Source organism: Salminus brasiliensis, chromosome 7 (assembly GCF_030463535.1).
Source record: "Salminus brasiliensis chromosome 7, fSalBra1.hap2, whole genome shotgun sequence".
NCBI lineage: Eukaryota > Metazoa > Chordata > Actinopteri > Characiformes > Bryconidae > Salminus > Salminus brasiliensis.
Window position 1 is genome coordinate 25,909,502 of NC_132884.1, and position 18,398 is coordinate 25,927,899.

General features: G+C 39.5%; 1 protein-coding gene across 1 annotated transcript; it reads left to right on the plus strand.

Moving 5' to 3' along the window:
• Positions 1-3,540: 3,540 nt before the first annotated feature.
• Positions 3,541-17,401, plus strand: il12rb2 (interleukin 12 receptor, beta 2a). The gene is made up of 16 exons (XM_072684338.1): positions 3,541-3,638; positions 3,821-3,955; positions 4,113-4,349; positions 4,604-4,718; positions 5,694-5,866; positions 7,078-7,220; positions 8,729-8,870; positions 9,848-9,930; positions 11,636-11,837; positions 12,073-12,255; positions 13,006-13,104; positions 13,200-13,349; positions 13,623-13,763; positions 14,653-14,752; positions 14,849-14,936; positions 16,343-17,401. Exons 2-16 carry the CDS (start codon positions 3,829-3,831, stop codon positions 16,802-16,804), a joined length of 2,445 nt encoding a protein of 814 aa, XP_072540439.1. The 5' UTR covers positions 3,541-3,638; positions 3,821-3,828; the 3' UTR covers positions 16,805-17,401.
• The last annotated feature ends 997 nt before the right edge of the window (positions 17,402-18,398 follow it).

Here is an 18,398-nt window from a genome sequence, read left to right on the forward strand (position 1 = left end):
TAAAAAAGCCTTAAATGTAATGTTATTAATATGTGATTCTATACTGATTGATGAACGTACTGAGGCATTCCACCGGAGTGGTTCACTTGTTAACTTGGTACTCGATCAGTTTCTGGACCACATACACACACATTTACTTCTTAATTTTTTTAACTTGAAGGTTTTCTCCAGCCTCATTCCGAAATTGAAGGAGATGACATTGAGGGTAACACGTTATAATAAGGTAAATTTTTCTGTAATGAAGTAGTGTATTCAGTGCCCGTTACTCTACAGTATTTGCACGCGTGTGTGTTTCTTGCCACAGATGACTGCACATGACTCAGGATTGTCAATTCTCATGCATTGGCCATGAGCTCTAATCTCATGCTCTCACGCCACACTTGCCATTTCTCAAGAATTTTTACCAACCCCTTGCTCCCCTTTAAAACAACTTTCAGATGACTTTGACTACTGATAGACTACTGAGGTTTCCTACTTATGCCATTCCGGATTTCACTGATTAAACACACTCTGAGCCGGCAGTGGTGGACTTCTGATGAAGTAAAGGAGAGCTGGCTAAGTTAGTCAGTCATAGCCTGACAAGTATATGTATATACTTTATGAGGGATCTCTCCAGTCAAGAAAAAAACATCTCCTAAACACAGACAAGAACTGAGAAAAAATCAAAGAAAAAAAAAACTCTATAACTGAACACCATCAGTAACCAGGCAAATCTATAAATAACATATATATATATCAACCTAGTTTATGAGGCTACAAGAACATGATTTATCTAGTCTCCAGCTAAAATATCCATGGGGTCCAATGTATGGGTAGCCCAACTGGAAAACAGAATGTTTTATTCCATGTTGGTCCCACATTGGATGGCCACCGCAGTCAGTGTTGAGATCAGAAGGGGTTTTAAACATAGGCCTCATCTGGGATGTACACTGCATACGAGGCCTAGATGGAACTCATGTAAGATTAAGGTGGGCTGTAACTATGGGGTCCATATGGGAGTCCCAGTAGCAACACATATACAAACACACTCAGACAACACTAAATACTAAACACCATAGTACTAGAGTATTCAACATTTTTGTACTTGCAAGCAGTTGATTCTAAAATGTACTACTTAAGAACTGAAAGTAAAAGTACAAGTGTTTTGTTTTGTAGTTATTATAGAAAGTGTCATGGCTGGGCAGGGCTTAAACAGGCGGGGGGGGGGGGGGGGCTCTGGGAACTGAGCTGGGTGAGCAGGATAGGGAGAATGGGGGAATACAAACAAACCTTCCAGGCAGAGCCTGGGAAACTAAGGGGAAAACTAAGGACATGCATAACCCTGCGCAGAGTCAACTGAAAACTGGGGGAAGAGAGCTGGGGAACCAGTCGCTGAACCATAAATGGCTAGGCCGACCAAAGCTGAAGACGCGAAGTAGAAGAGGGTCGCCTAGCTGGAGCGAGAGTCGAGGATATAACCAGGGAACGAGTAAAAGCGCCTCGCTAAATCCAAAGATCGACTGATGGTCCGCTCAAGGACCTGAACTATGAACCAAAGCTGGCCTAAACAAACCGTGATTCATGTGTAGAAAGTCTCAGGCTACCTCGAGGCTCTTAACTTACAATTCTCGGCGACGAGCTCTGTAGCCCAGCACATTAAGTAAAAAATTTAACGGAGTAAATGTGTTAAACTCCTCCAAAATATGCAGTGAAGTAAAGTCGAAGTAGAAGAAAAAAAAATAATACAGATTCAGCATTTTAGTACTTAAGTACTAAAGTCCTACTTCATTACTGTACATCTCTACGTTTGTAAGGAACATGCATGTGTGGGATAAGCAGTAGAGCAGAGTATGTAGGTTGCGTCCATGAAAGATTTGCCAAATCTTCTCTGCCATTGACAAACAGCTCATTTTGCTGTTGCTATTGGCACTTGTTTTGAGCTTCTGGTACCCCCTGGTGCTGCTGACCAAGTGCCTGATTATATATAATATATTTATATTGAAGGCCAAGTTCCATATAGCGGGGGATGTCAGAGACAAAAACGACACCCCAAGAAGATTGTTTCCTCACCCTGTCAGCTCTTAGGTACTGTAGGCTGTCTTCTACAGATTTGCAGTCAAGGTTTGCTGGCCCGTTTGCACTGGTGTCAGCAACATCTGCACCGGAACCTGAACATGTGGAGGAACGTTATGTTCATTGATGAGTCCAGATTCCAGTTGGATCGTAGGGTCAAAGTGTGGAGAAGGCACAGGGAACGCTTTGCTGATTACTTCTCTGATAGAGTAACATCTGTTGGTGGAGGCACTGTGATGGTGTGGGGAGGCGACATCTCCATCACTGGAAAAATGAGGCTTATCATCTTTGGACGCTTAATCTCAATGCAGGAAAAAGTGCCAGGCTGTTGTGGCTGTGTATGGTTCTTCCACACGCTACTTCAATCATCCAGTCCACCAAACATCAAACGAGTCAATGGCAGAATAAGCTGTTTGGCAATGGCAGAGAGGATTCAGCATTTTTTTTATGGGCACAACCCACATACTCAGCTCTGCTGCTCATCCCACAAATACATGTTCCTTACAAATGTGACACCATTTAAATGGCTTTCCAATGGTATAAGATTTATTGCCAAGACGCATGGTTACAACAAAGAAATAATCGACCAAACACAAATTGCCTTACTTTTTGTGTTAAGTTTATTTATATACTTGACTGAATTTACGTGATTATGTGAAACTGATTTATGTAGCGTTTTCTAATATTACTGTTAATGTGGTATTTTCTAAAGATCTAAAGTTGTGGACCTATTTGACCTATTTGACCTATTTACATAATAGCGCTCATGGCTATTTTACAGTAGTATTGTACATTTCTGTACTATACATACGTTAACGCAGTTTTAGTGGTGGTGTGTTATTTTTAACACACTGTTCAGTGTGGTAGTGTGTGATTTGGGACACAGCCTTGCACTGTGCATATGCACCGAGCGTCACACTAACCATGCCAACGTGAAACTAATGGATAAAGACCCTGTACTGAGGAACAGTTCTGAAAGTTTACGTTATTTATTATAGCTAAATAAATACGGTATGAACGTTTTCTAACACCATCAGCATCCTTTCTTGATTTTAATCTGTGTTCAGAGTAAAAAAAAAATGGTTCACTATGATCGGCTAGCTGGAGCAGAATTGAATGGGTTTTAGCAATGAGTTGTGAGATTACCTGTTTTCCAGGAAGTATAAATCAATTCCATTACAGTATGAGAGAAGTAATTAGTCATTTGTAACGGATTACAGACTTCTTTAGCTATACCCAACACTGTTGAGATGTCTAAAAGTCATCCGGCCTGTGTCCAGAACCGCACACTGCCGTACTAAACAGTATGCCTAAAAATAAGTGCACCTCCATCAGAAGTGCATTAACAGCACTGGTATGTACAGCACAGCAGTGTGGGCTTTTGGACGCGTGTACAGGCTAATAGGCTCTTGGCCCCTCCCCGCGCGCGCACCAGTATGAGCAGGGAAGGAGCGCGCGCGCACACACGAACGATGTGTATGAGAGAGCTGGACGACTTAAACCGAGGGCTGTTCATTTCGACTTATCGGCTTCAGTTTGGACTCAAACGACTGAAACCTCTCCAAGACTATGGACAGATGACCTGGGTAAGTCACTCTCCTCAGCCACAAAAAAGCTGGACTGCGAAATATTGCGGTTATGGTTCATGAAATCGCTAACAGCAGGTTATGGTTTACACACAGAGTGACTCACTCAGTCCTAAGGCGTTGGGCTAGGTTGGCTAACAGTGTTTGGTCAAATGTTTGAGGCTCTTTCTGATTCTCTTTAGTGCTCGGCATGCTAGAAGCAGACGTGCTCTTGGAGAAAGTGGGTCCCATGCCTCTTAAATGCAGCATTTGGGTCAACTTCATTTTCCTGCTGGTCCTGGCTACTGCAACACCTGCGAACAGGGCAGGGGGGGATGGTGTGTAGCACAAAGTTCACGACCACTTGAGGTCACACAAACTCTGTTTCTGTCGTGTTTTGTATCATCCTTACATGAGGATGGCTAGCCTATTTGACTCACTTGTGTTTTGTCCTGTGTGTGTGTGTGTGTGTGTGTGTGTGTGTATGTTTCTCAGAGAAAGTATGCACCATACACGCCAGCAAGGAGGTCCATATGGGCTCCAGCTTCCAGATCTACTGTGTCTTCAAAAAAGAGTGCAACAAATTGATCTACCAAAATAAGGTGCCTTTGCATTACACCAGCTTTAATTTAACAGCGGTGATGAGTGTTGTGAAGTTGACGCAGGCCACCACCTTCACCTGCAAGTGTCACAACCATCCAGAGCCCTGTGGGACAGACATCACTCCAGGATGTATGTATACTTCTTAATACAGCATACATGAAACTAAGCGTTGTCTAACCGACGTCTGCCACTTTTGAGGAAGTTTTAGAGCTGAACTGCTATAACTACTCAGGGTGTAAATGCTGAGTGTTGTATTACCAGAGAACTGAGGAGAAAATGAACAAGTGCAGTAATAGGGTGGAGACACACGCGCACACAACTGTGTCCCTGTTTTAACACATGATATGTAATCACCCCAGCAGTTTTTTGACTTTCTTTTTCAGATCCACCTCAGGTTCCACAGAATCTCACATGTGTGCAAGAAGGAGAACTTGGCAATGTGAAGTGTACATGGAAAACAGGATGGGAAACGCACATCCAGACCACATCACATCTGTGGTTAGTAATGAGAGAAATCAGATCAATCAGATCAGATCAAGAAAGATCTTTGACTTTACTTTAATCATATATGATCTGTTTGGTGTGGGCTGCAGCACTGGCCAGTATACTGTCTATGCAGTATTGGTAACACTTAACATTGATATTGATTTTTAGTTTTGGCAGTGTTGCTACAGAGAAAAAACCTATTTACCTGAAATAGGTCATTTGCTGGATGCTTCAGGTTGTAAACAAAACAGCCCGGTTCAGACAGGATTTGTTTTCAATGGGGAGGTGGAGGAACGTAAAAATGATGACTTGAAATCTTGGCATAAATGACGTGGATGCTTGGTGCGAGGTGGATACTTGACTGACACACACTGCCATCACCTACAAAAATTAGATTTTAATCCACTTATAGTAATAATGATATTTTAGTTTGAAAATGAGCAGCTACATATTTATAACATATGTAGGCTATAGGTTATGCTACACAGATGTGTTGCACCTCTGAGAAGTCCTTGGCTTATCTTCTGGAGGTTTGTCACAGACCCGAGGTATCTGTACCATACACAACAGTACTTAAATGCCTCCTCGAGCGCCTCCATACTTGAGAAAACTCTTTTCCACAGGATATAATAGAATATGTACCCATATGCTGATTGGCATTGGATTAGTATAACCTGAGGTGATTTTTATGAAGGTAGGTAAAAATGACTGACATCAGCTAGGGCTAAAATCACTGAGAAACTCTGGTAGTAATTACATTACCCCACCTCTCTATGTAAAACTAATCCTGTCTGAATAGAGCTGTAGATATGGAAGAGTAGCAGTACTCAGGGGGCAGGGCGCATCTATTTGATTCCATGCTACATTTGGGAAATATTTGTACTATTACATTTTATCAGTACGCCCCAGTGCTAACTTCATGTTTTCTGGTTTTACACAGAGACGCACTGAATTATGCTACATATTGTATGTTGCATTGTTTTACAGGGTGCAAGGGGACCCTCCTGTTATTTATGCAGGTAAAACACCCAGTGATGGGACCCATTCAGCTTTGTTTCCTGTCCCAGGCGCACAGGAACAATTTACAGTGTGGGTCAATGTCAGCAACAGCCTGGGCTCCGCAGTGTCAGCTGTCCTCAACTTCGTGCTCAACGACATAGGTATAGTAGGCCTAAAATGTAGGACTGATATTTTACAGTTTATTGAAAAGAATGCTGCTTCAGAGTAAGCAATAACAGTACCACTTTTGGTCATAAGTCTGGTAATCAAACAATTAGGAAATTGACAACTTCATTGAAAATATAAAGACTGATAAAAAAATAAATAGAGAGAGTTCTGGTTGAGTGTTGAACAGCATGGCAATATTGGACTTTTAGTGATTTATTTGAACTGTTCTTTTTTTTCTGGGGCAGAACCAGTCAGTATTGTTCCTACAGTATCAAAAATGTATACCCATCCACTTAGATTATTATAACAGTTATAACAGTGGTGTTGAGTCCCAAAATGTATTTTAACTTGCCATGGTCTCAATTTGCTGTCAGTAAATATGATTGACTGCAGCTGGTAGCTTCTCTGTGCACACAATAAAAGGGTTTGTTTGACATCACTAAATGTGCAATGGGAAAGTCTAAGGAGCTTAGTGCAGTTTGTGGGAGGTGTAGCCACTTTTCCGAAAACCTGCTGTAAGGAAATTGGTTTGAATGGTTAGGAACAACCCAAGAAGCACCAAAGCACAGACCTACCATGAACTGAAGGTTGTGTCTGTTTTTAGTGTCACTGTTTTTAGACAAAGACCAATGAACAGAAGAAGTGAAGGTGAGGCATGTCCCAAGAACACTGTATCAACTGTTGAATAAATGGTGGTGGTAGATTCATGCTCTGGGGCTGTTTTGCTTTCATTGGAACTGGCAAAATGCACAAAATGGATGGAATAATGAAAAAGGAGGGCTGCAGACTTACAGGTAGCTGCACATATATAACCAGAATTTTGCTGCCAACAGCATCTGGTCAAGGTGCAACTTGCTAAGGGAGATTAATTTTGACCATGTATGTATAACTATATTGATTTCAAAATGCCTCAGAAAATTAAATATTGTTTTGTCTATTAATGATGTGTGTTGTTTGCACCTTCTGCATCAGAAAGAACAGTTTAAATAAATTAATTCATGTCCAATACTGTATGCACATACCCATCAACAACTGCATATATATATTGTCAAATTATGGACTCTATGAAGTATTGTCTTGCAAATTGACAAGTAATCATATCAAGAGATTTTATTTTGTGGAATCGTGGTAGCCCTAGTAACAATACAGTATGTTTATAAATTGTCTTTGGCTCCATGTCTTCTGCCGTTCTATCCATGTGCAGTAAAGCCTTCGAAGCCAAATATCTTGAAAGTGGAGTGCTCTTCAAGACATTGCCTACTACATGCAGACAAAGCACAAAGCATTCAACTGGTGGAGATCTGGTACAGAATGGACCAGGGGAGCTGGAAGCCTGCATCATTCAATGTATGTATACCTGGTTCACGTATTGCAAATTCAGAACATATTGTACAAAAATTGATTGCTGGACTGATAAGGAGAAGCATGGTGTCCCTCTTTGAACATCAAAAACCACTTAATGTTTAGATAAGATGCCTAGCAGATGCTGTATAGTAGCAAACCGTTGACTCATGGTGACACTGGCAGCCCACAAGACCAAACGGCTTAGGTTAGTATGTAAAGCACAAGCACTTTTGTGGGCTGATTCAGATCTAGACAGATAAATGTCAGGGGATTTTGCTATCCTTGTAAGGTGTCAGAACTGCCCATTTTTACTGTAAAAAGTAAGGAGTGTGTTAATCTTTTCAGCATTTTTATTGTTACCGTTTGCATTTAAATATCTTCTCAAGTTGCACTGGCAAGTGATCAACAAGTAAGATAAGTAATGTAATGTAATAAGTAAAGAACAATGTGAATCACTTGTTCTTGTGCATTTCAGGTTATTGAGTGTACCTAACAAAAATAACTCATAGATCATTTTAACTGATTATTAACTAAACATCACACTGCAAAACAGAAGTCATGAAGGGAATTATAGCGAACTGAAAAAGCCAGAGACAGCATGTCTGCAATAGAGTTTGTGCATGCTGTAGCTGTGGCACTTGAATTATTAAGGCAGATCTTGCAGTGCTTGAGCATATCAAAGGGGAAATGTGACTGAGAAGCACTCAAAACTAAACTGAGACTAAAGTTCATCCTTAGGACTAGAACTACTTTTAACTGCCTTTCTCTAGGCAGTTACTGCAATATTTTAATGTAACAAATATCAATATGCAGAAGTATCTAGAGGATTTCATGTGGGAGGGCAGATCTAAAGAACCTTTGCAATAGAGGCAGGAACCACGTTTGTTATTTTTGGGATCTATAATATCATATAGTCTCTTAAATTTAAATTCATTTGGAGCATTCTATAGCAAAAGAAATCATTCATTTAGCATTACAGTGCAGATGACTAGACCTGTGTGGTAGGCTTTTTATTTTTTTTTTAACTCTTGTAAAAATGTTGAAGATACTGTGTGTATCTTTGGGTGAATGACTAGAGGAAAAAAAATCTCAGAGAGTACACCAGAACTTTCACCACTGGTGTTTCTCAAGAACAGATTGGCATGTTTGTGGTTTGCATTGAAGTACCTGTGAAAAAAGTAAGTTCAGTTTTGTAACAAAGTCTTGTGGCTTGGATACATTGCGCTGATTGTGCTATAGTATGATAAAACATCACGCATTAGGATTAGCAATTACACATTTCTGCTGCTACATTTATATGGAGAACCTTTATGTTGAGTTCAGTAAAAGTAGGAGATTTTGAATAAAATCAGTCTCACAATTACATAATAGGCAAAAAAACCTAATGTCTGTGGTGTATGAATGATAGAGCATCATCTATCTATCTATCTCTCTAGCTAGCTAGCTATCTTGTTGCTTTTTGTAGTTTTGTAGCATTCATTGTAGTGTTCTTTTGTCTTATCTCTTTGCAGCATACAAATTCAAGCACAAGCTGGACTATAACTTCGCTGTATCCGTATAGCTTGTATACGTTCCAGGTCAGATGGAAACTTAGCCCTGCAAGAGGACTGTGGAGTGAGTGGAGCAAGGCTGAGATAATGACTGGTGAAGAAGGTGACTAACACAACAGTAGCACATTATTAACCGTGTCTAAACCAAGGAACTTCTTTAAATTCATTGGTTTAGATGTTGTAGCTTCACTCTGTTTAAGCATCAGCACTGAGTACACTGTGCTTTAGGAGCTGAGGTGTTTGATGGAAACAGTGTGTGAGAAGTATGATGGCGTTAGATAACTCCACTCTTATGTTCTGACGTAGGTTTTTTAGCTGTTATTTGTCAGAAAGTCCGAGGTGTAACTTATCTTCCAAAGGCTACTCCTTCATACACGTAGCTGTAGTGAGTAGTTTTTTACTGTTATTAGTTCTGTCTGAGTCTGAATAAAGAGAACCCAGTTAAACAAATCATGAAAACACATAGTTTTTACATTTATTTATTGAACAAAATTATCCAACATTAATGTATCTTTGTCAGAAAACGTATTTGGATCTTTGCCTTCAGTATCCTGACTGACGTGGCGGATTTAGACAGTACTAACACTGAGATACACCAGTATTAATTACATTACTCTACCTCTCCATGTAAAACTGATTCCGTTTTTTGTTCTTGTAGTTTAGTTTTAGATATTAGATAAAGATCTAAACAATGCACAGATATGAAGAAGTATAAAGGGTTCACACAATGCTTGCTTGGTGCTGTTGAATTGTAATAGTACTCTGAGCCTAAAATGATCAACGAGTCATTGTGACTTCCTAGACTGGACCACTTGAGCCCCCTAGCTGCACACACAAACATTCCAGTTTGCATGACTTCTTTGTTTTTTTTTTTGTTTTTTTTTAAGACATGAAAACCTCACAACAGTGAATTTCTTTCTGATAATAGACCACTGAAAGACACTGGAGTGTAATTTGTGGCCATGCCACCATACTAGGCTACAGCACAGATAATAATGAAACTTGTTATCAACAAGAAGTGGTAACTTGCACCTGAAAAGCAAGATATCCAAGTGTGCTTGTTGTGTTTTTTTCCCCCAGCTCCTGCAGCAATGGTTGATGCTTGGTATCTTGAAGAAACCACACAGTTGGTTGAAAAGCCAGTTACACAGTTATTCTGGAAGGCAAGTATTACTACATATCATTGCTACATTGTATTGTCCACATATCATAAGCTTTAAGCTTAGACCACACTTTGAGGAAGCGTTAACAGTGTTTAAAAAGAGGTGACGTATTGGTCTTGATGCAATCTTGCACTACAAATAGCCTTAAATCGGACACACTTACACTATGTGATATTGTTATCTGTGTCATTCTTCCTGTGGAATAGTAGAGCTTGAGTACTCGATAGCCTCAAATTACTTTCAGAACTTAGTAGTTTTTTTTTTATAAAAAGAAGAGAGGAAAATTCATTAGTGTTTCCACCAGTGTCTCCATTGTCCATCACACCCCCTTGTTACTTCCAGGTGTTCCTTGTTATCCTCTGTATAAGTACCCCTTTGTTTCAGTCGTACCCTGTCTGGTCTTGTGTGTGGGCATGCCAGTTTTGTGGTTTCTTGATTCGGCCTGTTTGTGATTCTTGTGTTGTTCATTGGGTAAGCTTTGTGATTGTTGGGTTTCTGTTTGGTGTGTTTTATTTTCTTGTATTAAAAGTATCCAGCGAGTACGTCCGCCTCTGTCTCAAAGTGTGAGAAACCGTGACAGTCTTTTTACAATGCAATCAAATCCTCACCGCAGTACTCTAGTAAAAAGCCTTCCCTGGGCAGTAGAGGCAGTTCATCCAAAAAAAAAAAAAAAAAAAAAAAAAGCAGGATGATTTTTTTTTTTTACACTAATTAATTTTTTTACACTAATTAATTTAGGAAAAAACAGTGAATGAGCAGGTTTCCCAATACTTTTGTCCATATTGTCTCATGTCCTCGCAATATATTCGCAATAAGCATTCTTTGCTTAGATAAACTCCAAATTACACTAGAACGGACGCAGGTCAACAGTAAAAAGTCATCATTTCATATTTTGAAGAAAGTAGTTTGTCTCATGAGTTTGAAGCACAAAGCTTGGTTCCACATTTTTCCTGGATGCCCCTAGCTAGCACGCGGATATGTTCAATTCCATCACCAGCTCACTTGATTTCATATAATTAAGCACTGATTTAGCAAACCAGGTGTATAAATAATACTAGACTCAATGATTTTAAACTAAAAAAAGACTAAAAAGATTTTTTAAATTTTTTAAAGCGTGACAGGAATTTAAAAAAATGTTATTGCCATTTATTCTGGTATGTCAGTTTTAATGAGTAAATAAACACTTGTGCATGTGTATATACCGGATCAGTATTGGTATCGGCTAGTACTCATGATTTTAATGTTGATACTGGATAAATATCATTCAAGGCAAGGATAGCACAATACTGGCCTGAAAAATACAGTACTTCTTCTCTATATGTATGGGAATGCATGGTACAGTCATGCTGCTACTCCAGACAACCCCCTCCCCAGGAGCTACATAAAGGTCAAACCACTACTGAGCAATGACTTGCATGATATGAACGACATCCTTTCAACCACTCTGTTAAAGCAAAAGCAAGAAGGCTTTCAGGTTTCAGTTTATAAAAAATCAAGTAAGGCTTAGAGGAAATGACGGTGCTGACTAGTATCCTATTCAGAGTTGCTGCCTCTATGATTTTTTTTCAGGTTTCATATTATTCCTGACCGTATCAGGATTAGATTGTTGGCATGTTTAGAATGCATAGGATTCATAGACCGGTTTTAAAGCTTAAAAAAAATGAAAACATTCATTCAGTTTGAATATGTGTTCTTTTGGAATTAGGAGCTGAGCAAGTCAAAAGCAAGAGGAAAAATCCTGGGGTACAATGTGACTGTGGTGGACAAGAGGAAGGAAATCAGCAGTACTTTTATTACACATCCACGCAGAAATCACAGTGTGGCGTGTGCTTTCTGTAATATATCCATCTTTGCCATCAACTCAGTCGGCCAGTCTCCTGCCAGGCTCATTCAGCTGCAGCATATAGGTAAGCCATAATAACTTCAAAACAGCAGCCCTTTGTCTTGTGTTACTCTTCTTGTTATGTGAAAGGAACGTACGCTAGTGGACATCAAGTAAACAGGTCTGAGGCATTTGTGCATTTTAATCAAAGATCTCAGAGTTTGTTCCTCATTTTAACTAGAAAGTCGAAAAACATTTAAGGCTTAAGTGTTTCTGATTTTCCAGTGAATCTAAACTGCTCGTCTTCTGGTTTTTTTCAGCTTCGCATCAATATACTGTTTCACACAAGTGTCTAGATAACTACACTGTTGCCCTCTCCTGGCAGAGGCCTGCCAATGCACCCAAACTGAAAGAGTACCTGGTGGAATGGTACCCTGCTGGACGTAAACCACGGCTTCAGTGGATTAGAGTGGAGCATCACCTAAACACTACAAATATTACAGGTTAGTTTTTATACCTGTATTGCGGTCTTTTCTTTCAGTTCAAGTAATGTAATAGGTGTTAACTATGTGTTAAGGTATTGTAACTTTTTGACCCGAAATTTGTGTGAACAGAGCAGTTGTATGTGCACGGTAATGTCAAATCTACAGATTTCTATTAACACTAACGTGTGAGAAGTGAAGGATATACATTTAGATGGATGGTAATAGAATGATTGAATGGTTAATTAGTTGTAACATTTCCTACTAAATTATAACATCTACATCTGAAATGGTAATGGAGAAGAATTCTGAAATGGAAGTACTGAGAATTATGATGTGGTAGATAAGGGAGCTGTATGTTACAAGGATTGCTGACTTGATCAGAAAGTCATGAGTCATACTCAGCTGAAGTGGAGTCCTTTTCGGTTATTGGAAAAATATTTTGGAAATATTTATCAGAGAAGAATGGTGTCATGTTTTCAGGGTTTAGCTAAATTATAATGGTCTTTCAACCATTAAAATTACTCACTCACCTTAAAATGAGTCAGTTGTGGCACCATTTTGACATCAGCTAAGTCCTTTTAAGGTCCCTGAATTTGACCACAAAAACAAAACAAAAAAGTTAGTGTATGTGACATGAAATGCTCACACAATGAAAGAAGTTACTTTAAATTTTGTCATATGGTTAAACATCACTGCTCACAATAATGAGTACTTTGGTTTTTGCTTAAACCGACTGATCCTTCCTCCGCCGCCCCTCCCCCCGTACAGGTCTGCAGCCTGCTGAGTGCTATGATGGTGCAGTAATTTATCTGTCTCCGTCTGGGACAAAAAAGGTTGTCTTCAGTGATATCGCAACATGGCAGTCAGGTCAGAAAGTTTCTCCCTTAAGCATGACTTCATAAAAGTCCTCGATTAATTGATGAAAACACAGATGTCCTAAAATGATTTACTTGTACCCACAGCACCTCAACAGGGCCCAGAGTGTGATGCCACAGTAAAAAATAACAGTGTGGAGGTGAAATGGAAAGAAATTCCTCCAGAGAAGAGAGGAGGCTGTCTGATAAACTACACTGTCTACCTGCAGGATCTAGGGGGTAAAATGAAACGTTACGGTAAGAACCGAAAGTTCTTTCAAGTTGGGCTGAGTGGTATGACCAAAAATGTGCTTTTTAAAAGATTTTTAAAACATGTAACATACTGTAACCGTATGAGCATTTCTTGCCATTGTTATTAGAATATTAGGCCACATTTTGAGGTGGTGAAATAATTGAGCAATGTTCAAAGTTTAAAAAGTCAACAGCTTACATAATACAATCCCTCCCAAATACATTCATTTGTATGGAAAGGTCCTGTTGTTGACATGCTGAGAATGTATTGTGTTGCAGGTACAAGTGAGAGAAAATATACCATCACTGGCCTGGCCCTTGGGCAACGATACAAGGTCTGGGTCTCAGCCTGGACTAAAGCAGGAGAAGGACCCAAAGGAAGGGAGCGCAACATTGCAACACCATCAGGAATGCTTTCAGGTATGGCATGGACAGTTATTTTATCAGAATAAAAATCAGTGTTACAACCCAACCTTTGGTCTGGGGTGCTGTGGGATCAGTGATAATGTATGGCATTTTAGGAAGTTTGACACAGTGTAGCCAGGAAAGAGACTAAGAAACAGAAGAGCTTTTATTAAATTGCCATTTTCTTCATACTACACATCACAGACATAAAATGAAACCACTGTGTGAGCAAGTGCCATAGTGGAAGAGTTGCACAGTGGACAACACAAAAATCCACACCTCCTTACTCTAAGTCAAGACAGGTTACAAATATAAACAAACAAGGCTACTCTGAACTTCCCTTGCCAGCAGCCAAAAATAAGGCATGGTACCCATCCACTAACCTAGAGAATTAAACAAAGCAGAAATGAACAGGTGCACTTCTCTTACCTGTTTGAAACCCCACGCGGTACAAACAATCAGACCTCCCTAAAACAGAGTTAGATAGTGCTGGAAAAAATAACCAAACAGCAAACTCCAACAAGAGAGGAGGTAACTCATGCTCTACAGGTAAAGTACCTCAAACAAAGCATGTCCAACACAGTTCCAGACTCCATTGAAACAGAGTGCGGGAGTGTGCTAATAAAACACCTAAAACTAAAACCACTGTGTGATAACAGTGCTCTAGTATTTCCGCCTTCTTGTCTCCTACCATTAAAGGGTAGGCTCCTCCTCCAATTACTCCAACTCTCATTTGTCAGCTAGTTCCCACTTAATGAGGGCTGGCAAAAAATCTGCAAGGATCTAGTGTGCTTCTCTTTTAAGCATTAGTGCAAGCTTTCCACCTTTGTCTCATGTGTATCCTGTGACTGTCGTCTGACTATCTGTTACTAATCTGAATGAGCCATTGGTCTTCCCCTTTCAGCTGAGAAACCTCTGGCTCTGGTTGTGTCAGTTGGTGTTGCTGTTTTCCTGACCTGTCTTTTTTTACTGTGCATCTGTCAGTTTTCGTCAGTGCAGAGAAGGTGAGAACACAAAAAAAACAGAACCACAGTCTGTAAAATACACACTTTTCAGATTTTCTTAAATTAAGAAACACTATATGATCTTTCGTCCTGCAGGTTGTCACGCTGTTGCCATTGCTTAATGCCAAGCATAGTTCCAGATCCTGCCAACAGCAAATGGGCGAAAGAGTGTGCAAGTGAGAAGGTATGTTTAAATTTGATGAATGTTTACTTCATATCCATCTCTGCATAATACTAACACAGGTGATTTTTTTTATATTATATACAGCTCTGGAAAAAAATAATTGTTAAAATTAATGTTATTTCTTAAATTTGCGTCTCTATGTGTATGGCAGACATTTTATTCCAGGCAAACAAAGTTGAGTTATCTGAATTTGCAGACTATGAATGGCATAAAGTCTCCAACAGCAATGTGAAAGTCTAGTGGAGAGCCTGCCAAGACGTGAAAGTTGATTGGCAATAATATTTGCAATATTGTTTAGAGTCATTTTTCCTTTAGTTTAAGACTGTGTTCTGTGTTTTTTGTTACTTGTCATACGTGTTGCTCTCACCAAGACAAATTCCTTGTATGTGAACATACTTGGTGAAATAAAGAGATTCTGATAAAGAGATTCTGAAATTTGTAATATTTATATTTGGAATTTAAGGGAAATGTTGTTAATGGTTTATGAAATACAATACAAATATTAATTTTCCCAAACACAAAAAGCCACAAAATAGTAAAACCAGAGAAACTGATAATGTAGGGTGGCCTCTTCATTTTTTCTGGAGCTGTATATATTTATATTATAACTGATTTGTACAAGAACAATAGTGGATATGCACTACTGATTATTAGGACAGCAAACCTACATTATCTAGATAAAATCGGGAAACCTGCTCACTCATTGTTTCTTTGGAAATCAAGGTTATTAAAAAGGAGAACATCCTCCCTTTTATTGGAGTAACTGTCTCTGCTGTCCAGGGAAGGCCTTTTACTAGATGCTGAAGCATTGCTGTAATGATTTGACTGCATTCAGCAACACCAGCATTAGTGAGGTCAGGATGTTGGATGACCACCACCCCACCTCATGCCTAACTCCGCCGCCTCATCTCAAAAGAATTGTCTCATTTCAGAGAATACCGTTCCACTGCTCAATGACTTGGGGCATCACACCCCTCTTGCCCTCACCTGGTATTAGGCATGGTGTCAATAGGTTAATGTTCATCGGGGACCAGACAAGCTGTGTGTGTGTGCATTTGCACATCTGTGTCAGCAATAGGTGCAACCTATAGTAGCTGAATGCATTCATTAGAAGGGTGTCCACAAACATTTGGGCATACAGTGTAGTAGCATGTGGAGGTAGCAGTTAATACTTGCACTTAAGAGGAGTTAATTTATACATCCTAATAATTCATACATATGGCAAGAGGTGAACTGCTAAGCAGCAACAGTAATAAAAAAGCAGTGAAATAATATTAGAAGAAATGATCTAAAATGCTTACTTTTCAGTGCAGTTTTACGCTAATTGACTATGTCAAATAAAACTTAGCTTTCTTGCCTGGCGTTTAGTACTGCAACAGCACTGATGTTTCTGTTCTTTTACAAAGGGTGAGATGAAACTGCATTTGTACCTCAGCGACTCCAGTATGAGTGAAGAGGAGCCAGATACTGTAGAAGTGCAGGAACTTCCACAAGAAAAACTGAAACGAGAAATCGTCCCCACAGAGGGAGGACGTCACTCAGTCAGCAACCTCAGCGTCCAGAAGCAGGAGCACCACATTCCATCATCACCCTATCAGCCTACCACAACCAGCTCATACCTCAAAAGCTTTTCTCATGAGTCCAGCTCCTCCGACAACACTCAGGACTCTAGGAGCACAGATTTGACCGTGGAATACATTTCTACTCATGGAGTGTTGAGTGGCGAAGAAGAGGATGATGATGATGAAAATGAAAACTTCTTCCCCTGTCCAACAAGCCCTTTCCTGGACCCTTTGATGTCTGTAGGAGGAAAACTGACTCTGGACACAGTGAAAATAGACTGCAGTGATTTCTTAGATTTCACGTGAAATTTGTTTTCTCTGCATACAGTGAAATGTAAAACGCTGAACTGTCGTAATACTGGTGATCTACTTACGGATGAGCGCTGAATGTGTCTATACTGTTTTTACGCTTCATTCTCAAACGTTTCCATCAGTCAAGAGGACCACTGTTGGCAGCCACAGTCTTTATGCTTTATGTTTGAACATTTCAAACTAAGCCACTGTAACACTAACAGAACACTGCAGTATCGAACTACACTGTTGAGCAAATCATGTACGTGGTGAGAAGACCGTATTACACCAACCCAGTCAAATCCATGCTGTGAAGACCTGTTACCACAGAGCTTTAACATGCCATCAGATCATGTTTCTGGCTTGTAAAATTAGACCAGTTTACCTCAGTTGTGTTTTATTCTGTTGTAAATTCTGTTGTACATATTGTTACTGACATATTACAGGTGTGTTATTCCATCCACATGAGCTGGTAGAATTGTTTTTTTTTATATAAAGTTCCACTACTAAAAGGACAAGTTATGGATTTCCCAAAATGCACATACTTGGTAAATTCTTCAGTGTAATAAATATATAGTCAAATCAGACTATATACTGTTGCAATGCAAGTTTGAACACTCCTGGCATTTAAAAAATGTAAGAAAATACAGCCTCTGCTGCAGTAAATTATAGGAAAGAAAATCTTCCTCAAGCACCCTACTAAGTCAGTACCTATTTGAGTTAGATCACAGCTTGCTTAAACCCTTTGGGAGTATTTTTAAGTTTGTCTTCAAAATTCCTTGCCGATGTTTTTAATTCTGTGATATTCTTGGGTTGACCCATCCATAGACTTTTAATGATGTTCGAGTCAAAGGACCATGAGGGCTATTCTTTTAAGTGTCCAGCGTTCCTAGTAGTTGTTCACAGGGAACTTCAAGGCGTTTTGTATTATTGTCATCATATTATCAACCTCAGCCTTTTTCAATTTCTTGATGGTCACGTTTCACAATTTGCTGCTATTTAATTGAATGTATTATTCCATTTATTTGTGTAAATGTTTAGTCTGTCACTAGCTGCCCCACATTTCAAGCTTAACAGTTGGCAAGGGTTGCTTTGCCTGTATAACAAACATACAAGCAGCTTTTTAGAGCTTTTTGTTTTTCCAGATTGTGCTTTGACTCAAATGGGTAGGGAAAGATATTGTAGGAGAGGAGAAAACTCTTGAAATCTTGGACTGGAATTTGTGGATGGCCTTTGCTTTGAGCTACTTTGGACATGGTTACCAAAAGCCATGTGCAGCTGCCACAGAGCATTCATTATAATAGCATCACATTTTATGGATTATTTAAACTGGGCAGAATTGGATGCCCAAAGGCTGTTACGACCTTATGACAAATTTATATACAATTTGTGATTTTTGAACCTCTCCTCACCCATTGAAATGAAAGACTGGCTATTCTGATTGATTGCCCTACATTATCTTAACAGCAAGCTGCAACATACCTGAACCATGAACGGTGAAGCTAAACTGCTGTAGGGTGCCTATACGTAAATATTTTCAAGAACAAGTTGGTAATGGGCTGGTTTTGCAGGATCACTTCTATATATGGACTGTGGGGATAAACTCAGT

Coding starts and splice junctions, on each gene's coding strand:
- il12rb2 (XM_072684338.1), top strand. CDS start 3,829: ATGCTAGAAGCAGACGTGCTCTTGGAGAAAGTGGGTCCCATGCCTCTT. Junction 12,256..13,005: donor AAACACTACAAATATTACAG/GTTAGTTTTTAT, acceptor CCCCCCGTACAG/GTCTGCAGCCTGCTGAGTGC. Junction 14,937..16,342: donor AAGAGTGTGCAAGTGAGAAG/GTATGTTTAAAT, acceptor TCTTTTACAAAG/GGTGAGATGAAACTGCATTT.